At 41.7% G+C, this 22,615-nt stretch overlaps 3 protein-coding genes and 2 non-coding genes across 5 annotated transcripts in view; all 5 read left to right on the top strand.

The window, feature by feature from the left end:
- The first annotated feature begins 166 nt into the window (after positions 1 to 166).
- On the top strand, positions 167 to 9,039 carry chmp4ba (charged multivesicular body protein 4Ba). The gene is made up of 5 exons (XM_041033689.1): positions 167 to 526; positions 5,471 to 5,648; positions 5,874 to 5,988; positions 6,374 to 6,500; positions 6,638 to 9,039. Exons 1-5 carry the CDS (start codon positions 343 to 345, stop codon positions 6,700 to 6,702), a joined length of 669 nt encoding a protein of 222 aa, XP_040889623.1. The 5' UTR covers positions 167 to 342; the 3' UTR covers positions 6,703 to 9,039.
- Positions 9,040 to 12,217: 3,178 nt separating this feature from the next.
- ahcy (adenosylhomocysteinase) lies at positions 12,218 to 21,407 on the top strand. Its single transcript, XM_041034202.1, has 11 exons — positions 12,218 to 12,340; positions 15,187 to 15,377; positions 16,875 to 16,950; positions 17,256 to 17,408; positions 18,068 to 18,180; positions 18,360 to 18,567; positions 18,846 to 18,933; positions 19,034 to 19,151; positions 19,338 to 19,460; positions 19,620 to 19,691; positions 19,937 to 21,407. Exons 1-11 carry the CDS (start codon positions 12,313 to 12,315, stop codon positions 20,066 to 20,068), a joined length of 1,302 nt encoding a protein of 433 aa, XP_040890136.1. The 5' UTR covers positions 12,218 to 12,312; the 3' UTR covers positions 20,069 to 21,407.
- LOC121179960 lies at positions 16,543 to 16,678 on the top strand. The gene has a single exon (XR_005893905.1). It is a non-coding gene; the product is annotated as a small nucleolar RNA SNORA17 (small nucleolar RNA).
- Positions 17,694 to 17,829, top strand: LOC121179961. The gene has a single exon (XR_005893906.1). It is a non-coding gene; the product is annotated as a small nucleolar RNA SNORA17 (small nucleolar RNA).
- An 875-nt stretch (positions 21,408 to 22,282) lies between the features above and the next one.
- The window catches only part of asip1 (agouti signaling protein 1), a 50,694-nt gene continuing 50,361 nt past the window's right edge, over positions 22,283 to 22,615 (top strand). Inside the window, exon 1 of the mRNA XM_041034262.1 lies at positions 22,283 to 22,550. The gene's annotated coding sequence lies outside the window, so the exon portion shown is untranslated. The remainder of the gene's footprint in view (positions 22,551 to 22,615) is intronic.

Genomic DNA, 22,615 nt, shown 5'->3' with positions numbered 1-22,615 from the left:
AAAATCACTTTCAATTTCTAATAATAACTAAAAAAAATTAAGAATATATTATATGAACTCGCTGTTTGCTCATTTGTGAAATCCCCTGAAACTTTTTTTTTTCCACGCGCATGAGTCACGTAAAAAGCGCTGACGTAATGACATCACGAGGCCTGTGTGGAAAAGCGGAAGAAGAGACAAAAACAACAGCAGCGGCGGCGGCGGCGGTTGCTCTCCAGCTCGGCGACGGTAGTTGACGAAAAGGACGGCAGAGCAAATTAACGATTACCTGCTCGGTGTCGCGAAGTGCCGGCGGTTTGTGTACAGTGAATCCAGTCGTCATTGTTTACGATTACCGACAAAATGTCATTATTTGGGAAGTTGTTCGGCAGCGGGGGTAAGGGTGGGAAAGCGCCGACACCCCAGGAGGCTATCCAGCGGCTCAGAGAGACCGAGGAGATGTTGGCCAAAAAACAGGATTTTTTAGAGAAGAAAATCGACCAGGAGCTGTTAACGGCGAAGAAGAACGGCACGAAAAACAAACGAGGTGAGGGAAAGCTCCCACACCGCACGGTTTAAGGAAACTAAGTGTAGTGAGTTTGTTGGTTGGTTGGTTGGTTAGTTAGCCCCCAGGCTATCAACAGAGAGCGAACAGGGAACTTAGCAGCTGACAGGCTGCTTACCTGAACACAAGTCTGACTCCATTTTTAAATGTCTTTTAAGGACAGCAGTGCTTGTTCCATACATGATAATTATTACACGGCATGTGAGGGTCTCGAAAAGTCTTTCAAAACACTGAATTCGTTTTCCTCGAAAAGGTCTTTGAAGTTATTGAAAAGTCTTAAATTTCATTCACACCCGTGATAAATATTGTTTAGGTAGTTAAATTAGCTGTACGAGGTTTCTGTGTCTTGTTTTAGGGGAAAAAAATCCCATCCTGTAGCATTGCTCTGATTACTTGTGGACCAGATATTAATTAGTCACGTTTGAATAGGAAACAGGAAAAGCTAACATTTCCTTAAGCTTATTTTGACCAGTTCAAAACCCAAAGATTTTCAGTTTACTCTAAAGTCAAGACAAGGAAATGTAGTGATTTCTCAGACCTGAAAAGCTTAGTGACCAATTAACGCTGTGTTGATCATCTTATTGATTAATTGACTATTGTTAAATATTTTCATACACAAAGATCAAGTCAAGCACGTCATTTCTGGCTCCTCTCATAAGGAAGTCACAGCTTGAAAAACAAAAAACGTGTTTTTTTTTCACGCAGCAATTGGAAACTTATTTGATCCACAGAGTTTCGAGTCTCTGGGGGATCCTGTGAATAACTTTCAAAATGGGGTCAGTGTGGTTTTTTTTTCTTAGATTGTCCATTTCACAGTAAATGTTTGTAGTTCTTTAGCTAATGTACTTGTCATGCTTTCAACTTTAGACACTCAGACAGAAGTATAGACTGGGGCTATAATTGATTATTATTTGCGGAGTAACCTGTGAGTTAGATTTTAAAGAAATTATTTCTTTTAAATGTTAAAAGTGTTAAAAGTGACGTCAGGTCAGCTCATCTTCTGTTTAGGAAATACTTGTTAGAGGGAGAGGCCAGGACTACATACAGATTTGTGAGTGATCACAATCAGTGTCAGATTAAGATCAGGTTTATGTCTGATCAAGTTTAGATGTTTTCTTTGAAGGCTGTGACACTGGCTTGACACTGTGTAGGCACATTGTTGATGTCCTCATTCACAGCACTATTCAGACCATCTGATATGAAGCAGCAAGTCCAGCTGAATGCCTGTCAGGCACCAGACCCTTCACAACAATTAAAATGCTTGAGGCAGGATTCAGGACTCTGGAAAATGATCATGGCAGCAGTAATTTCCTCTGTGTCAGTGCTTGAGAGAAAAACTAAAGACTTATCACAATGCTACCTGGTATGTGCTACTACGTATTTTACCTGGAATGTGTGCATGAACTTATTAGATTGAACAACACTGTGGCCAGGTCTTGATAATAAAAGAAGCTGTTGACACGTTGAGAGCAAAAATCACCATGATTACCTTCATTCTCTATTCTGCACATGCACATGTCGAATGTCATAGAAACAGTTGTGACATATGTCATGGAAATAATTGTTTGTTAATGCAGGTGCTTTGCTGTGCTGTGGGATTGGTCAGATACGTCCGGAGCTCATTTGGCTGCATTGTTTCCCTTGAACTGAGACGTTTCCATTTCTGCTGACACATTTTGCATATTGCGATTGCATATCAATGCCAGCAGAATTCTGATAATGATAAAGATAAAGAGAGGCTGAGCACCCACAGCTGGACCTCTGTCCCCCCCTGTCCAGTTTTAGCTTCTGTGGACAGGGCATCAAACCTCTGAAGCATGACCAGTAGGTATTTTTCATGACTGACAAAGAGGAAACTGGATGCCTCAACATTATGCGCACCCGGCCAGCAGAGGGGAGCAAGACCAATTATCTCATCTGTTATATTTGCTTAGTGCAAAGGGCCAGACATGATGCTACAGTGAAGTCGTTCCCAGTTAGCTGCCCGAAACCCCCAACAACCAGCCATCTCCTGATAAAGTATGTTTTATGTTAATGCTCTTGCAGAGTCCAACAGAATTACATCATGGAGTTCACTGTTTGTTAGGTTGGATAAAAACCAAGGTAAACGAGGCCTGAAGTATTTATTCTGTTGTTCATCTCTAATGGTAGTAGAATTCAGGGGAGTTTGAAAAATATTGCGACGTTACAGTTTACCTTGATGTTTTTGGTCACAATCATTGCACAAATGTATGCTACCGTACTTTCTAAACTCATACAGCCGGTTTGCCGGCTGCGGTCGCCGAGAAATCTGTGCTGCAACCACAAATCGTCTCTAGGAGAAACGGCACAGCGCTAACGCTCAGACCACCAGCGCTGTGAACTCATTTACATTACACAGTTTACCAGTTTGCAACCCTCAAACCTGATTTTCAACATAGTTCATTCTGTCACTTAGCCGCCTTCTAGCCGGGGGATGAATGATAATAATGCACGCAATCCATAAATTCCTTGCAGCAAACGTACCAAACCTACCATGGTAACTGCGGCTGCATTATGGCTCGCTTAGGTTTTAGGTCTTGTACTTATGTAACCTCTCTCCTGCTGTTTGACATCAGGTATTTTAACAAGGCAATTTGGCTTTGTTTAGTATTTTCCACTTGGGCTTTTCCTCTGAACTACAGAGGGCTGAGGCCACAGCCTGTTAGCAGATTTGATTTCTCTTGTTAAAAATACAACAGATACATTACGTTATATTACTGGATTAATTTCTCCAGAGTGTCAGTAACAGTGGTCATGATGCCTCCAGCTCTAACACAGACTCTGTATCTTTTCCTTTACGTAGAGTTCATGGAAGCAGTAAACACACAAAACATGCTGTACATGCAAATTGTGCTTTACACATCGAGACCACAACTGCTGTGTAAGGCCTCTGAGGCCGTCAAGTGGTCACTCGAAAAAAAGAGCAGGACAGCAGGAAAAACAAAGGGTCACAGAGTCAAAGTAATTTTGTGAAATTCAAAGGAGGCGGGCTGAATGCAGCTCTGCAATCCTAATAATCTGATCATCATTTGTGTGATGTTGGGTAATGATGTTATCAGTCCAGGAATAGAGCCAGGCCATGAAATAATCTGATGAAACTGAAACTGTCAGCTGCTGTGTGGCTCCCGGCGGACCAGACCAACCACATACAGCAGATTGATAAATGCTTGTGTGTGTGTGGGATAAAGCCCAGGTATGTACTAAAACCATTTTTATCAAGGTCATCCACAGCTGCATGTTACATTTCAGGCTTCAGACTTCACTTTTTAGTGAAGCTAGATAAAAGTATAAGGGATGACCCGAGTGGTTATAATTCATCTTGTTAGAGATTTAAATGTGCGTACTGAAAATTCATGACAATCCCATCTGTTGCTTGCTAATATTGCAGATCAACACTGCCATCCTTAGAGCCACACAGCTGGCATTGCTAAAAAGTTTCCCATCCGTATTCTTGCCAGTGTCAGTATTATACCATATAATGAATCAGTCTTTGTGTTCACATGGCACAAACTGAAATAGCATCCATATAAACAGGAAACAGGGATTAAAAACAACTAATAACAGGAAGACGTTTGTTAGAAAAACTCCCTTGGATAGGGAAAGTGGCAGCAAAGGTAATTTCTTATAGCTCTGTGTGTTTGTAAAAGATAAGAAACGGTAATTTTAAATGTACTGTCTGGCTGTCTGGTACATTTTCTGTTTTAAAGTATCTGAATTAAATAACAGCAGGCTTCACCTGGACTTTCCACAGGTACACACAGACACACTATCTTTGCTGTAGCTCAGGAGACATTGGACTTACCTGTTGCTGTGACAGCAAGTAGAAAGTATGTTAATGCTAAAACCAAATCCTAATCTCGTCTACCTTTCATTTTGATCTCTAAAAAAATCTAAGCATGTCTCTCTTCTTTATCGTCTTCTTGTCTTGACTCTCAGATGAAACTGTTATCCAGACACATGTACTGTACACAACCCCCCAGTGACTCAGCAGGCTTAGGTCATTTGCTCCCATGTCAGCACCAAGGGGGAATTCCCTTTGTCTTGGTTAGTAGTAACTAGTGTTTCTGTGTATTTAAAAAACAAACACACTGTTGGCACGCTGTGGCACGGAGCATGAGGACACAGTAAACCAGCCGAAGGTGTCCTCCCAGTGGTGAACATTTTCAGCCTCCCAGCCAATCTAGCAGTTACCCCTGAATTTCCAAACATCTCTCCATCCCAGAGAGTTTGGACGAGTTGAGACAAATGTTAGCTTGATAAGATAAAAGTTTTTCTCAAGAGAAAAATAAGGGACAAACCCAAAACTGCCCGATCAAAGCATATTGCATCAGCGGGCAGAGATTTGGCTCAGACAGGATTTTGTCAGATTAACGGAGTTCTGCTTCATTAGGACAAACACTGTTATCCAATGTTCAAACAGGTCACTGCAGCTCATCGTAAAGCAAGATGCTACTGCTGCTTTGTCACATAATGCCAGAGTCCACTGGAGATTTCTTCATTTTCTGGTCTGTGAGGTTCATTATCTATCCAGTATTGTCTCAGTCAATTCATTGTCCACTAGAAGTGTTTCAGAAGCACCATATCTCCAAGAAAGCAGAATTAGCCCCTGTTATTGGGCTTCAGTTATGCATTCATTGTCTGAAAATACCCCATTAAGTCCTGATGGTTTGTTTTATACTGAAAACATTAGCAGAAATTAAAAAAAATATATATTTACTTACAAAAATATGAACATATCCTATGTATGACAAAACACACTTGGTTTTTCAAATTAAGACGTCTTTTCTTTTACTGTGCTACATCGGCATTCCTGCCTGTCATGCTTGACAACCGCTGGTGAGATTGATTAGGAGTAGTAGCTGTGCTCTTAACTAACGTTGCCTCGCCCTTTCTCCTTCTGTCCAGCGGCTCTACAAGCCTTGAAGAGAAAAAAGCGTTATGAGAAGCAGCTGGCTCAGATTGACGGGACATTGTCCACCATTGAGTTCCAGAGGGAGGCGCTAGAGAACGCCAACACCAACACAGAAGTCCTCAAGAACATGGGCTTTGCTGCCAAGGCAATGAAAGCTGCACATGAAAACATGTAAGAGAAACACTTAGAAACAAGTGGCTGGTCAGATTTATTTAAAATCGTCCCTTGTCTCATCCCGTTTATTATCACCTTCTGTCTGTTTTTGTCATTCCTTGCTTTCCTTTCACAGGTTGCCAAAGGATCTAAATGGCACATTGTGCTTTATATTGTGAGGTTTGTAAGATGTGCATACATTTACATGTTGTTGCTCTTTCTCTGTGTCCTTCTGCTTTGCAGGGACATAGACAAAGTAGACGATTTGATGGCGGATATCACAGAACAGCAGGAAGTGGCTCAGGAAATCTCAGATGTCATTTCCAGACCAGTCGGATTTGGAGAAGACTATGATGAGGTGAGAATAGAGAAAAACATAGTGTTAGCGCCCATAGAAACTTTGTGAAGCCTGGAGTTGGGGCTTTGCCACTGGAAGCCACGTGTCAGAGCTAGAAAATCCACGGGGGCGGAGCCACAGCCACAGCTGAGTATGATAGGCTGAATAAGCTTTCTATCAAGCACATTTTTACAGATGTTGAGATCCTTACATAACAAGACAGAGATTTTATTTGTAAATGAATTTTGAGACTGAAGTCGGGGGTTTCCCATTCACTTCAGTTCTCTGTGTCTGTTTTTTGGAATCGGCATCCAGTGGCTGTTGGAGAAAAAGCAGATTAATGCACTTCCAGCATTTTTTTCAGCTTGTTTTAGAAAACAGATTCTACTTTGCTGTGTGTGTTCAGGATGAGCTTATGGCTGAGCTGGAGGAGCTGGAACAGGAAGAGCTGGACAAAAATCTTCTGGAGATCGAGGGAACAGAAGACGTCCCTCTGCCCAGCGTACCGTCTACGTCACTACCATCTAGACCGGGTATTACACAACACTTCAATAAGATTCATTCAGTTCAGTTCATTTCACTCATGAACAACATTCAGTAGCCGTCCATCCATGCCACTAAAATCCCCAAGAGAAATTTAATTACATGATTTGTTTTTGTTTGTTTTTAGCCAAGAAGAAGGAGGAAGAAGACGAAGACGACATGGCGGACCTCGAGGCCTGGGCAGCTAACTAAGCTAGCTCGCCCTGCTAGCTAGCTAGTGCCCCTCTCCCGTCTGTCTCTCTGCTACCAGACTGGTCCCAGACATCTGGGCGAGAGACAGAGACTCTGGGCTGCTGAGCTGGCTGCTGGCATGCTGCTCTGTCTAAAAGTTGACATCCCAATATCTAACCATACCCCAGCCCTAAAGTATGCACTTGTGCATGTTTGCTGACTCGAACTGAAGTAAACCCAGGCTTTTCTCTTTTGATTAATGTTACAGTTAGAATCTCTTTGCTCCAGCTGCACTTTCCTCTGTTTCTAAAGGGCACAGGTTATGGAAAGCAAATGTCATGCCCTAACAGCCTGTGGTTATGTTAATCGAAGTCCTCTTTTTAAGGAAAAGAGCACATGAATGAGCACTTAGAGCAGGAGCGTGCAAGTGCATACTTCTAGGGACGGGTGTGTGGGGGAACAGGACAAGGCTTGTTTCTGGGAGGAATGTGAAGAATCAACAGATGTGTGGGGAAGAAAAGCAAAAACACAAAGACAAACACGACTCAGCCATTTTTCTGCTTCCTGCATTGTCATATCTCTGCTCTTTTAAGATGGTGGCGACAGCCCTTCTTCCGCACTATGTCTGCTAAATCTCAACGAAAGATAAATTATAAAAGCGGACTTTCTCATTGAAATGTCACTGTCAAACAACAAAACAAGGACATGTTACAGCAGTGGAGCTGTGCAGTTAAGACAAAACATGGGAGGATCCAGGGTTCGAGCGCTGTCAGCCATATCTCCCACCGAAATTTCTTGTTCACTCATCAGAAGGCCTTCTGGGTTCTTAAGAGGCAAAGGTATCCACTATTTCACAAAAAAAAGAAGAAAAAAATAAGGTGATTTGGAAAAAGCTAATGTTAAGTGTTCGTTTATTATCCCTTTAAAATTGTCTTGTGATCCCTGAGATATTCTTTTAGACCCCTTGGAAAGTCAGGAACTACTGCACTACAGAACAATAAAAACTTTCTTTAGATGTGGATGGAGTTAGCTTGATTTTTGTAAACTTAGGTCCGTCAGAGCTGCAACACCAAACTCAAATCTGCTGAACTGCAGGATGATTAAAAAAAAACCTGACCCAATAAAGCTGTTCCTCTCTGTGAAGTCACTTTCAGATATGAGAGGCGGTTCCTCTTTTCTTTAGAGAAATGTTAACAAAAGGTCAGGATATCTTGGCCTCTACTGCTTCTACTACCATTTTTATGAGCTCTCCAATTTTATGAAAGTGTAATACTAAATCGATGAAAAACAGAGCCCAGATGTGGGTTTGGATGGTGATGAGTCACCAAAATAAGAAGGAAAATCTCACTTACCTCTAGTGGTATCCAGCCACTAGGATTAGAGATGTCTGTTTCTGCCCCCACACTAAAATACAAAGGAGAAATTTTACCTGTCTGCCTATCTGTGTGGGTGAATCAGTCTGTTAAAAAGACTGATTGTTAGTTGGCTGACATTATCTAAATACAAAATCGAATGGATCAGTAGAAATATGATTATTTCCCTGTCTGAAGCTGCTCAGATGTCAACTGAAATCTGCTCTGTAAGGGGGCACATTAAAGGTGTCTTGCACATTAAATGTGAAATTGCCAGGTACCCGACGCCTCCAGCGCCTTGTCTGTCTGTGGTTTAACAGTGACGTACTCTGAGGAAAGGACGTGTGTGAGTGTGTGTGTGATGTTTTTTCAGCCTTTTGACACAGTGACCTCTTGTGAATATTTAGTCAAATTGAGACTGGATTTTTTTTTTTGCTCTTGACTCACCGGTAGTGCAAATTTGAACATGAGAAGCGGTTGGTCTACATGACAAAATTAAGATATGAGCAAGTCCAACTTCTGCTCACTGCCCTACTTGTGCTGTAGCGATACTTCCTTCCTCTTGTCAGCAGACACGTTTATGCACGGATGGATTGGGGTCAATCCAGAATCAGATTGTTGGTTTGGACATGACATATAGAAATGAATTAAAACACTAGCTGTTTAAAATGTTGGCTCATTTTTGTAATGCAAAAATCGTGTTACATGTGAGGGGTCGACCCCAGTCCTTATATTTAAAGACAGACTGTTGAAAAGAAACTTAGATATGCCAATGGAGTTTTGTTTTTCTTTCTTTCTTTTTTATTTTTTTTTTTGTTTTACCTCAGATATCACTCATGTTCTATCTGGCTGTACAGAAATAGTGTGACCAGTAGCCAGTTCTGCTCAGAGCTGTACGAAGGGTTGGACACAGGAGATTTTCCGTGTGGCAGCCATGTTGCTTTGTGACTGTTGTCAGTGTGGGGTTGTATACAGTTTATCTTAATAAAGTTGGGGTTCAATGCAAGCATTAGCACTGTTGCATCTGTAAATACAAGGGGAATTTCATGCGTCTCTCGAGCTAGCAACATCTGGTTCTTGGTTCTGTATAGATGGGAGTGCACTCCGGTATTCAAGCTTCTTGTTTCTGACTCTTCAAATCTTGTGGTAACTCTCAACAACCATGGGCTCCTCCAAGAAACTGACTGAGAATCTGAAAATGAAGCTAAGCGATGCCACAATGGAGAGGAGGCTATGACAAGTATGCAAAATAGCTTTAAATTTCCACTGTCTGAAAAAGATGGCGCTTAAGGACATCTGAGGAGGTCAAGACAGAATCTTGAAGACCAAGACAACTCTCCGATAAAACTTCATGTCTGCTGGGCAGAAAGGCAAAGCAAGGCCCCTGCAGGAAGGTTTAGCTGACACTGGAGTGGTGATGCACAGAGTCTACATGGAAGAGTCATCAGAAGGAAACCTTACCTGCAACCTCATCACAAAAGGCAGTGTCTGAAATACGCAAAGAAACATCTGGATCAATCAGAGGTGTTTTGGAAACGAGTGCTGTGGACAGATGTAGTTAGAATTGAGCTCTTTGACCTCATAGCTCAAGTATACATGGAGAATAAAAGGAGCAGCATCTGATGAAAGGAACATCCCTCTGAACTGTTGCATGTGGAAATATTCTGCTTTTGGGTTGTCTGGCTGCCAGCGTCACAGGAAACACTGCACAGAAAGAGGGAAGAATGGATTCCACTAAATATCAGGAAATTCTGAATGCAAATCTCCAACAGTCAGTCAAGAAAGTAAAACTGAAAAGAGGCTGGCTTCTATAACAGGGCACTGATTCAAAGCATACTTCAAAATCCACCCTGAACTACTTCCAAGAAACTCAAGCTGAAGCTTTTGCAGGGGCCCTCACAGTGACATAAAATCTGTGGGTCAAACTTAAATGTGCTGTGTCTGCAGGGCAGACTAAAAATGTCTCATAACTTAAAGTAATGTGCAGAAGGACTGCTTCTGTATAAATCTTTATTAACACATTCATCACACACAGACTGTGCAGACAGAGCTCAAAGGAATCATGAGAACAGTTCATGATCTGATTGTTACTCAAAACTGCTACATAATGCATTCAGATATTTCAAATTCCACCCTTTGAAAACTTTAATGAGAGGTAGGATTATGCAGCTGAACAGTCGTGACCTCTAATACCAAAAATCCTTTGCATGCTTACAGTTAACTGCTCCTCACTCTCACTCTGTTGAATAATGCTGCCGTTCTGAGCTTTGACCCAATTACTTGTTTTTTTTTTTTTTTTTTTTTATGTTTTATGGTGGGCAAAGGTGATGCTCACTGTAAACATACTGAAGGTCTAAATGTATTATATGTGCTGTTCAATAGTGATACTATATTTATTTTGTATGTAAATTATGAATTAATGTTTTGTTTTCTTTGCGACATACCTGTTGTAGATATTAATTCATTGCTCCCTTATTATACTTATGAAAACACAAAGACTTTTTAATTTAAAGAAATTCCTTTTATACTGTGTTCACATGGACCAAAACTGAAAAATCTGAAAAAAAAAAAAAAAGTGTTGTGTTTTGTGACAGTGGAATGTTATGTACAGGTGTTCACTATATACACCTGAGTTCTCCTCCTTCTGAGACTGTTTAACTAGAATTTAGACTCAAACCCACTAGACTTGAGACTGTTGAGGTGACAGCCTGCTGTGGCCCTGTGGTCCTGACCAATGCCACTTTAAACATGCTCTTAAATTAGCTGTAGTATAGTATTTCTACAAGTGGGCTGAGCTTAGCTTCTTCAACACGAGGCTGTCTTTCACTCCCTGTATTTTTAGGCTTATGTTATAGTCACCACATTTCCCAGACATACAGTGTCATTTTCAGCATATTTTAGGTTATTCAGAAAAAGAATTATTTAACATGTGAATGGTATGAAGCATAATCTCTGATATTTTTTGATGATATTTTTTGTGTGTCTGTGTGTCTGTGGTAGATAAAGTGCTAAGATCCCTTACTCACAAGAAGACACAAATTCACAAACAATTCAAAATGTAAGTCCTGCATTTATACATTTGAGTAAAAGGTACAGTAAATATATTACTATCAACAGTAAAGTGTTTACTTCTAAAATATTCACAAAATGGAATATCTCAGCTCAAATATTAGTCACAATACTTATTTAAATACACTAACCGCATTACTTTGACGTTCAGTGAAGGGCTTTAGTGTTCTGTGATGGGCTTTTCTTTGCATTCAACTTTTTCAAATGTAAAGTTACTGAATATTGTCAAAATAAATAAATTCTGTAGTCACAACCGCCACAAACGGGTATCTGACAGGTTACTGAGGCTGGCTATGCATTTCTTTTACCCATCACTAATCTGTGTAGCAACAGCAACAATTTTGCCCCTGGGCTTGTGTTGACAAATTTACTGATGTGTCTGACAGGTGATGCCATCCTCTAACCTGGATCTAACAACCTTTCAATTCTGCCCTTGCCCAAGCAAAGAGCAGCTAAATTAGCTGCCTGAGCAGGTATCTATAGTGTGTTACAAACATTTAATTTCTGATTATCATAACAGTAGAGATGCATGTGTTTGCTTATTGATTTGTACAGGTCACAGTGGATGTATTAAAAGGGAAAGGAGACTGCACTAAGGCTTCATGTGTATGGGACCTAGATTTTTGTGCTACACCACAGCTGTTGATAATTCATCCCTGCATTTAGCTAACGCAGATATCTTACGTTATACGTGTTATGCAGTACAATAACATGCATACACTTTCTCCTGTTCGTTTAACAATGTAGTTCAGCTCAGAGAGGAAATACCTGTAGTGCAACAGTCATGTAATTACAAGTTAAGAATACATAGTATATGTGCGGAATAAAACGTGTTGTAAGTGCTTATGTAATCTACCAATATGTTGTTCAAGCCCAGCAGTCGGTGTTATAAAACAGTAGTAGAAGTAGTTTCAGTTACTTATTTGCCAAATGGGAAAACACCAACTAAGTCCAGACAAAACTTGTTCCAAATCCTCTATCATTGATTGGCCGGTCCAAACCAATCCTTATCCAATCAAATCACTCATGTCCGAGGCGTGACTTGCTGTAGCCAATAGAAATCCAGAGTAGGTCCGGGTTTGTCGTGTGAAATCGGCTCCGGCGATAAAAACCGAGTCGTCATGTTTCTGTCCCTCCCTCTCTGCCTCTGTCCGTCGGCCAGGCTGCTGCAGTGTTCAACCTGTCCGGAGCTAAACACCAGAAAACAACCATGTCTGAGAAACTTCCCTTCAAAGTCGGTCAGTGTCTCGGTGTAATCGTGTTAACTGTGCTTATGAGACTGGCTCCGTGAAGTTGGATTGCGGTTTGCTAGCTAGCATGCTGTTAAGTTTATAGTAACATGCGTGTGCGGTAACGGCTCTTCCTGCAGCCGGAGAAGCTTTCACCGCGCATCAAAACTAATGTTATAGACTGATTGGTTAATATTTCCAGGGTTTATTACGTTAGCTCTCTCCTTGCTGAGTTGTTGCTAACATGCTAGCATGTGGTAAATTGTGATATGTTGTTATTGTCATTAAGCTAGCACGATGTTGACCGTGTTTGTTGTTAGTTACAGCCATTTTAGCCAGTAACCTGTAAAGTTCCACGTTTAGACAACTGCAGTTTGCAGACTTTGATTCAAATCTGAGAATGAATCGACTTGTAACAGTCGTACTAGCGCCGAGCATGGGCTTCGCTGTGAACAGAAATGAGGTCAACAGCCTCTGGGTGTTGTAGTTCGTTGGCGTCACGCTCCCAGTTTCGGGTCTGTGTTTGCAAACTACAGTTCCCATGATGCGTCGCGCCTCGCCGCCAGTTTCTGCGTGAGTGACAGGAGCAGACAGGCTGAGCTGCACCATATGTAACTTACATACCGTAGTAATGCTGGGACTACACGTGGTGTTCGTGTTCAGCAGTTTTAAGAGCTAAATGTCTTTAATTACATGTTATATTGAAGTTTTAGAAAAAAAAATTGCTTAACGTGTGTTTGTTTGGCTCCAGAAAACAAACGAATAAAAAACAAATATAGAAAAGAAATCACATGGAACAGGTGCTGTTACAGCTTTACATTGAGAAATTAAAAATGCACTTGTAAAACAAATTGCATTCAGTTGAACGTCAGAAAACACATAAAAAAATATGGGATGTTGGGTATTATTCACTGGACTGACAGTTACAGTTGTACAGTAGTAACACGTTGTCTGCCAAACGTGACACTTGTTTGCCTGCTGTGACTGCTGGTCTGTACGTGTTCGTGTTAAGCAGCTGGTTTAGAAGCAGAAGATGTTTCACAATGTCGTGCTAACAGATTGCTCCGGGGCAAAGTCCACACATTCTCCACTGGCTATATGCAACCAAGTGTCAAGAGTTAAATGCAGTGACTGTCTGTCAAGTCCTGACTTGATTATTGATGCACTCATTCAATACAAGCAGTCAATCAGTGCAGCATTTTGTCTCCCATAGACATATTATTGTGTTTTATCTGAGTATTTGAAATCTAAATTTTCTCCCACAGTTCTGATGCTATAGGTTTAGTACAGCATTATATTAGAATGCATTTCGCTGTTGTCAGTAGTGCTGCAGTATGTCGTTCTTTTATAGCTGAAACAATCAACAGAGAGTTAACTGGCAGCTCTGAGAACTTTTGATGTGGATTTTCTTCTAGCATTTTCCGACATCTTATACTAGTTGATCACTTAGTTGAGTGACGGAAAATTAATCAGAAGCTATTTTTATTTTTCAAGGAAATATGGCAAACATTTGTTGGTTCCAGCTGCTAAATGTGAATAGTTTCTGCCTCTTTGGTAATATGTAATGGTTAATGAAATATCTTGGGACTGGTTGTCAGACAAAACAATACATTGAACATCAGGTCCTGGAAACTGTGATGAGCATATTTTGTGACCGGATATAGACCAAACAATGAGGTAATTACGGCCCAATTTTAGTCACTGCTTTGACTTCAGTGTGAAATTGTGTTCCTAATCCTGTTTGTGGCCGATCATGCAGCCCAATGCTGGTTTGTTGCAGCCAGGCCGGCTGAGGTGTGTTTGAACAGGTTGCAGCCTCTGTAGTGGTGGAGGGTGGGTTGTACTTTGGATGTCATCCTGCACCCTGAGGTTTACCTGCAGCAATGTGGTGCTTACAGTTAAATCGCAATGCTTCCTTTTGTATCATGATCATTTCCAACTTAAAGTGTAGAAGTCTGTGGTTTCGGAAGTTGAAACGGTACCAGTAGTCATATGTACAGCATGGATAATATCCATGCTGTATCAGATGCTTTTCCTTATGTCAGCCTCCCCTAGGAAGCTGGTTAGCAGTGAGATGATTGGGTTTAATCCATGTAGAAACATGGACAGTCTGCAGATCACTACAATATCGCACGATCTAATTGAAAAGCCAGGCCCTGTATTCCAGCTCTGATGCATAGTGAATTTCAGATAATGTACTGTATGATTTAGAGGAGCTCATGGAGATTCAGAGCGGTGGCTCTTTGCTCTCGTTGTGGGTCCAGCTGATGATTATCAGGCTAGTCTGTACCCTGCAGCCTTGCCTGACAACCTTTTTGTTTTCACTTTTTACAAACTGTAATAACAGAGGTTTCCCTTTTTTTCCCACAACGTTGCATCATGCAGCTCTAAAAGTGAGTGTTTTGCTGTGTTGGTGCCTCTGTGCTTTGAAACAGTGTCCACGTTTGTGGGGAGGTTTTTACCTTCACAGAGAGAAAAGATCTGCACTGTGGTTTGGGGAAAAACACGCATTGTGCAAAGCATAACGAGGACACAGTGCTGCTGAAGGAGGGAGGGGAAGGAGGTGAAAACAAGAACAAACCAAGGTTTTGCAGTGTGTGCTGTCCATGCATAATCCTGTAGCTTTACCCTTTGATGCTTTTATTAAGTATTAAATCAAAGTCACTCATTTCCCTATTACGTTCTCTCCACTCTCCAGTGAAGCTTAAAAACTGCACATTCACAGCAGCAGCAACTACAACAGTTTATTGTGAATAGAAAACTTCAGGTGACTTTTCAGTGAGAATGAATTAACTGTAATATTCACACTTTTTTAAACACGTGTTTCAACTTCCTGCTGTGTCTTTCTCTCGTAGCTGACATCAGCCTGGCCGAATGGGGGCGTAAGGCCATTGACATTGCAGAGAATGAGATGCCTGGTCTGATGAAGATGAGGGAGTTGTACGGTCAGTCCAAGCCTCTGAAGGGTGCCCGCATCGCCGGCTGCCTCCACATGACCCTGCAGACGGCCGTGCTCATCGAGACCCTCACTGCCCTCGGTGCAGAGGTAACATTTAATAATTTATTCATTTAATAATTCTTATAAGCAAAGGAGGATGAGCAGTGCAGACGTTGTGGATGAGGACAGAACATAATTCTTTCTATTTTAATTCAGAGTCTCATCATAATTTCTCTTTTACAACGGTGAGAGGGGACTTTGTTTCCTCTGAGGTTTAGTCTTTTGGTTGTACATTGTCCAGTCCAGTCAAAAATTTCTAGGAGACCAAAGATGTTTGGCTTAGTTATTCAGTTTGTCTAAAGTATAAGACAGTAGATTCTGTTTGTTGGAAATTGTTGTGACATGAATGCATGTATTTGTAAAACAACCTCTGATCAGAGCAGTTTGGCCGTGGGTTACTGACGACTCGGTGCACCTTATTTTAACCTACTGTGTGATTACTGCTTCTTACCAGGAGCTGTGCAGTGTAACTTCCGTCAGCTGTGCCCTTGCAGAAGTGCATTTAACCAGTAGTAATTGAAATAGGGCAAGTTTATCGATCCCCTTATCAGGACAAACTGTCTCAGTGAGTTTGGGATTTTCTCTGTCCCTCCGTGTGTCTCAAGGCCACTGTGTTCTGTTATCGTGTTGGTTTTATCTGTCTGACCAGGACCGGTCTGGTCCTGCAGGGACCTGCAGCCTGAGAACCAGCAGAGAATAAATAACCTGCTCTCTCAGCCTGGGTGATACTCTGCAAATCTACCTTCCATACTACCACAGTTGGTGGTTCTTGTCTTTATATTCTAAAATGTCCATTTTAAATAATCAGTATTTAAGTGGCTCTTTGCTTTAAATTGATAGTACCTAGATTCTTGTAAGGAAACTCGTTCCTGTAAAACTCCCTTTTACATGCAGCTGCTGTTTGGTATCTTTAAAGCTCAGTGTTTCTAGCATTAGACAGCAGCAGTGTGTGTGTGCTGACTGACAGTATTCACAATATACAGATTCACTTAGATCAGGTACAGTAAACACTTATCCTGACTTTCTTTTCTTTTCCCTTAATGATGGATAAACTAAATGATCCAAGCACGATCACTGTAGCTACATAACTCTGGCGAAACTGTGGCAGTAAATTCGATTTCTAGCAGGACAAAAAGACTGTTAAGATATGTTTTGGTAAAAAATCCAAATGAATTGCTGATTATTATTCATATTACTGTACATCAGATGATCATATGCCCCTTGAGGCGTTGCAGCCCAACTGTCTGTGTTGCAGCTGTGTCATAAGGTGGCAGAGAGAGACTGGTGGTGGTCTGCACTGAGACTCTGCAACCCACAGAGGACTCGGAGTGATTCTCACCACCAACAGTTAAACACACTAAGTGTAGCTGTGAAGTTGTTAAATTACCTAGCCAAACATCATACCTGTCAAAGAAATCAGGTGCAACTCAAACTATGATAATGCAAAACCTGGCTATGATTATCTTTAGTCATGAGAGTCAGAGCTCTGTGTGGCTTTCTTCTCCTTCTCCTCCTCCTGACTCCGTCTCTTCCTGCCTCCCTCAGGTTCAGTGGTCGAGCTGTAACATCTTCTCCACTCAGGATCACGCTGCTGCCGCTATCGCCAAGGCTGGCATTCCAGGTAACGCACGCCACCTCTGTGTATTATGACTTTCTTATCGTCTCAGCAAAAAAAAATACTTCCCATTCAGCAACTTGTATAGAGCTGGGCTAAAATCTGAAAATGCTTCTATTTCTCTTCTGTACTGAGACTCTGCATCACACTGAGGACTCAGAGTTTCCCTCTACTGAGAGAGAGAGGATGGGAATATTCTCACCTGGCTCTCAGAAGGAAAGATAATGAGTGTGCCTTCTTTCTTTCTTTCTTTCTTTCTTTCTTTCTTTCTTTCTTTCTTTCTTTCTTTCTTTCTTTCTTTCTTTCTGTAGTGTATGCCTGGAAAGGTGAGACAGATGAGGAGTACGTGTGGTGCATCGAACAGACTCTGTACTTCAAAGATGGCCAGCCCCTCAACATGATCCTGGATGACGGAGGAGACCTGACCAACCTGGTCCACCAGAAGTACCCCAAGCTGCTGGCAGGTCAGTTTGTTGTTGTTGACACACACACACACTCTTTTATGATGAGATAGTTGTTTGTTTTCCTTTCTGTTCTCTTGTTTAAATTGGATTTAAAAATCAGTTTAAGATCTCACTGATGACATTAATGCTTGGCTGACTTATCAGTCATTTATGTTTCCATCAAGGGGAAAAATGCTGATATCAGTTCCAAATTGAATAAATAAAGCTATTTCTCCCTGGATGTTGATCATATTATACACACACATTAAAGCAATAATATGTTAATGCAGTAATATTCTTGATTTTTATGCCCCTTGAGGCGTTGCAGCCCAACTGTCAGTGTTGCAGCTGTGTCATAAGGTGGCAGAGAGAGACTGGTGGTGGTCTGCACTGAGACTCTGCAACCCACAGAGGACTCGGAGTGATTCTCACCACCAACAGATATACACACTAAGTGTAGCTGTATTTACATGCAAAAAGCCAGCGCTTAAATCACTCTGTAACATGACTGTCTGAGTAACCACTGAGAGCTCAGTCACTGAGTGTGCATTGTCATGGTTTTTTGTGTCTTGCTTTATGATCAGTGTTAAAGATGCATGATTTGAAGAGCTGTCATTTCTTCCTTTGTGTTTCAGTGTATTTTTTTGTGACTGGTTGAAATATGTACATTGTATTTTCAGGTATCCGTGGAGTGTCGGAGGAGACCACTACAGGTGTCCACAACCTGTACAAGATGATGAAGAAGGGCGAGCTGAAGATCCCCGCCATCAACGTCAACGACTCTGTAACAAAGGTAACCAGCCTCGACCGTTTAACCCTCTTCAGCTGCATCCTGTAGTGTGAATTCACAGAAAAATCTTGGGGTCTGTCACCAGGCCAACACATAGAGCTCATCTGTCTCTCCACTTTTCTCGACTTGACATCCTGTTGTATATTGTGGACATCACGTTTTTCTGTCTCTTCCTCCTGCAGAGTAAGTTTGACAACCTGTACGGCTGCAGGGAGAGTCTGATCGATGGTATCAAGCGCGCCACTGATGTGATGATCGCCGGTAAAGTTGCCGTGGTGGCGGGGTACGGTGACGTGGGCAAAGGCTGCGTCCAGGCCCTGCGTGGTTTCGGAGCTCGTGTCATCGTCACCGAGATCGACCCCATCAATGCCCTGCAGGCCGCCATGGAGGGTAGGTGAAGATGTTCAGATAGCCTGTTGACTGTGGATTTAGGATTCAAATCTGCCCTCGAGACTGAGCTTCAGAGCCGACAAAGTTGTACCATACTGAAGTTGACTGAAGTTTCAGTAGCATCTGCAGAAGTAAATGAGCACAAAGGGAGTAAAATATGGTTTCCAGTAAAATCTCTGTTCTGAGAAATCATGGTTATCTGAGCCATTCTGTTGTTAAGTCATCAAACAGTATTAACCACAATATTAACCCCTGTTATTCTTTCTGTTGCGTCGTAGGTTATGAGGTTACCACTATGGACGAGGCTTGTAAGGAGGGAAACATCTTTGTCACCACCACCGGCTGTGAGGACATCATCCTGGGACAGTAAGTTTCTGCTTTCACTTCAGTATGTTTGAATTACTCTAAGTATTATTGAATACTTATATAAAAAAGTTGAATGTTTTTTTTTTTTTTTAACCTTCAGCCACTTTGAGAACATGAAGGATGATGCCATCGTTTGTAACATTGGACACTTTGACTGTGAGATCGACATGAGCTGGCTCAATAAAAACGCTGCAGAGAAGGTCAACATCAAGCCTCAGGTAGGAAAAACGAAACTTTGCTTTTATACTGAAGAAACTTGGGATTTGTTCTTTTTTAAAATTTTTTATTCTGTATTCTCACTTAACTTTCGTTTGCCTGTGCCGCATCAATCTGACTCGGTTCTGTGTTTTAAGTGTCACAGCAGCAGTAATCCTTCACTTCCTCCTCCTCCTCCTCCTCCTCAGGTTGATCGCTATCGTATGAAGAGTGGTAATCACATCATTGTCCTGGCCGAGGGCAGACTGGTCAACCTGGGCTGTGCCATGGGACACCCATCCTTCGTCATGAGCAACTCCTTCACCAATCAGGTACGGCGAGTTTGTGTGAGCCAGAGAAGTGTCGCATGCAGTAAAATTTAGACAGATTAAATTAACATTCCTTACATTTAGCACTGGTACATTGGTCATTAAAATGTTTCATTAAAAAACTGTTTCTGTATGAGTGTCATCAACTGTTCTGTCCTGTAGGTGCTGGCTCAGATCGAGTTGTGGACGAACACCGCCAAATACCCCCTGGGAGTCTACTTCTTGCCCAAGAAGGTCAGAACCCACATAATGAGACAGTTTATTTTATGTAGTACATCTCATGCACAATATTAAATTGACCTTGGACAGGAATAGAAAATAATTTAGAAAAGGCCTAAAATGTTTGCGCGACTTCAAGCAGAAGCGCCAAACACTTCTTTGTTCCAGCGTTCGGTAGTTTTTAAAATAACGAATCTGGAAAACCGGTCAAGTTTCATCTAACAGGATCTTTTCTGTCTCTCGTTTCTTCGTCTCATCAGTTGGATGAGCAGGTGGCAGCTGCCCACCTGGATAAACTCGGGGTGAAGCTGACCAAGCTGACAGACAAGCAGGCCAAGTACCTGGGTCTGCCCGCCGAGGGGCCCTTCAAACCGGACCACTATCGCTACTGAGCCCCCTTACCAGGCTGAGGAAGAGGATGCGAAGGAGGAGGAGGAGGTGTGGCTATAAGGGTGTTGGTGTTTTGGTTGGTGGGAGCACTGAGAAAGTCTGGCTAGGTTGCACTCTGGGCGCCATATTGGTTTTGGCCAAATATCAACTTTTCAGGGATACAGAGAGACATTTGGTTTTGTTTTTCCCTCTTAAATAGCCTTCCATATCAAATGCTTAAAAAATGTTGTTTCACAAGTTGCATAGTGTGCAGATCCAAGTGATCTGGCATGGCTGAAGTTTGAAAACGCCTTGTTCTGCTTCACTAAGCCGAGATCCAACATAATCCGCTGGTCGAATCACTCACTTCTGGTTGAAACGGGACTTTGCAGCCAAAATTGCTGCCACATAAAATTTCATCGACCCAAAGTTTCAATTCAGGGGTTTTATTTCAGAGTTTGTAAGGAACTGGAGGGTGCAAACAAAAAAAAAAAAAAAAAAAAGAGTGAATACAATTCAAAGCAAAGGCCAGTCCTGTATTCCAACTGAAAACCCGTTAAATTGTCTCATCGCCTTCTTATTTTTCTTGGCCACATCAACGTACACTGATACCTTCGGTCCTTGGCCGTCTCTCCTCGCTTTCTCATCAGTACTCTTCTGAAACACCATCAAGTGCTACTGTGGCTGTTAGAGAGAATTCCTCTTGTTTATGTCATTCCCTCTCCGTTCATGGAATAAAATGAACCCTGCTTCTTTCCTATCTGAGCTCTTTTCTCCGTCTCGTTGTGGCGCAAGAAGAAAAAGTTTCTCTTCCATATCTTGACAAATCAAGGCAAATTGCTTAGTGTTCAGTGGCCTTATTCCATTGTGTATTCACGTTAACCCCGTGTTAGCACTTAATTGAAAACTGTACTTGAACTGTGTGAGAAGTCTGGAGACGCTCATGAAGTGCTTGGTATTATGGGCTGTGTTCACTACTTATCCAGGTTGATCGGTAGAGTACAGACAAGCACCGCTGCCAAAGGAACCACCAAAGCACATCCTGTCTTTGCCTGATTTATAAAAAAAAAGTCTTATTCTTTCTGTTGCCTCATTTTCTTCCTTTATTGTGATTATTTAATTTGACTTGAAGGGCCAAAACGTGTGTTTCGCCCACCCCCCCACACAATGTTTTTCATCTTTCACTGTAGCGAATCAGGTTCTTCTGGTGCTGGGTGTAAAGCGATCAGGGTGAAGTCGAAGTGGTAGTCGCGGCTCTTAACGGTTACAGCCTGAAGTGCAGAGTTCAACTGCTTGTAAATGATGGATTGATGTTAAAACTGTCAAGAGTGGCAATGGAAAATAAAAAAAAAATTATGTTGACTCTGGATTGTTTCTCGTCATGCGGTTGTGTGGACAGATACGTTTTATGATGAAGTGGACGTCCTAATCTCGACAGGTAAAAATGAGAATTGTGCATCACAACTCTTGTACTCTTGAGGGATAGTTCTGATCCATTAGCACTTGTGTACTACTTTATAGTTTTGGCCATCTCTCTCTTTGATAATAACATTTTATTCACCAAGTTTGTAAGTTTGACCTACTGTATTATTTACAGACTGACACCATCTGACTGCTTATATAAGGAAATACCATTGATGGCAGGCTGTTAAACTAGAACAGAGGATTGTGCGCTGAGACTGTGGCCTCAGTCTTGGTGATCTGGTCTCCGAAGTGTTATTTTGGAAAGGAAGCTGCCGTGTTTGTACAAACAGGCTGTGGATCCTCACCAGCTGAGAGCTCTGATAAGATCATCTACTGTACAAGTCCTCCAGGCATCAATCAGGGCTTCTATTTTATTATACAAAAATCAAGTTAGCTGACGAAACACAAACCAGATGTCAGAGCAGCAAATCCGACACAGCTGTAAGTGCTTCAAATCATTTTCTGAACCACTCCAAAAGTCTGCCGATTGGATCAAAAATCAGAGGTAGGATGGAAGTACCTGTAAAACATCTGTCAGATAAGGTGACTATGGCAGAAAAAAAAAACAGTTTTAGGTTTTAACATAAGTAACTGTGATTAAAGATATTTGAACAGAGAGAAATTGGTTATTGGTATCCAAGTAAACCATGAAAACACAGACCAGCTGATCAATCAGTGTTATTATTTCACATCCAAAATTTAAATGTGTGTGATATTTAGTGGTCGCGGTCCTTGGGGCGATTGGCATGTTGTAATGAAAGATGTATAGTGGCAGCATAAGACAGACAGACAGAAAGAAAGACAGAGAGACACTACTACTCTGATTTGTCCAGCAGATGGCAGTGTGTGTTCTCTAATCTCTAAACTCTAGGCTTCATGTGGCTCTGTGGCCACGCTGTTGTAAATCGTCTGAAGATTCTCAGTCATCCAGATCATGGTTAACCAGGAGGAATCCCTTGATTCAACTCTTCTTGGATGTGCTGTAAACCCTAACACCACAACAAACCCTCATTGAGACGTTAGCAGCGATGATCACATACAGTGAGTTTGATAGAACCGTTTCCTTTCTTTTGTCCCGGCTGCTTAATAACTTTTAAAGACTCTGT

The sequence above is a fragment of the Toxotes jaculatrix genome, chromosome 3 (genome assembly GCF_017976425.1).
Source record: "Toxotes jaculatrix isolate fToxJac2 chromosome 3, fToxJac2.pri, whole genome shotgun sequence".
In the NCBI taxonomy this organism is placed as follows: Eukaryota; Metazoa; Chordata; class Actinopteri; family Toxotidae; genus Toxotes; species Toxotes jaculatrix.
Note: the sequence above shows the minus strand (reverse complement) of the source record. Positions and strands in the feature narration are given on the sequence as shown.

Excerpts from the sequence above, each read along its gene's own strand:
- chmp4ba (XM_041033689.1), top strand. The coding sequence starts at position 343 with ATGTCATTATTTGGGAAGTTGTTCGGCAGCGGGGGTAAGGGTGGGAAA. Across the intron at positions 527-5,470 it reads CGGCACGAAAAACAAACGAG|CGGCTCTACAAGCCTTGAAG; the intron begins GTGAGGGAAAGC and ends CCTTCTGTCCAG. Across the intron at positions 6,501-6,637 it reads GTCACTACCATCTAGACCGG|CCAAGAAGAAGGAGGAAGAA; the intron begins GTATTACACAAC and ends GTTTGTTTTTAG.
- ahcy (XM_041034202.1), top strand. The coding sequence starts at position 12,313 with ATGTCTGAGAAACTTCCCTTCAAAGTCG. Across the intron at positions 18,568-18,845 it reads CCTGCAGGCCGCCATGGAGG|GTTATGAGGTTACCACTATG; the intron begins GTAGGTGAAGAT and ends GTTGCGTCGTAG. Across the intron at positions 19,692-19,936 it reads TCTACTTCTTGCCCAAGAAG|TTGGATGAGCAGGTGGCAGC; the intron begins GTCAGAACCCAC and ends TCGTCTCATCAG.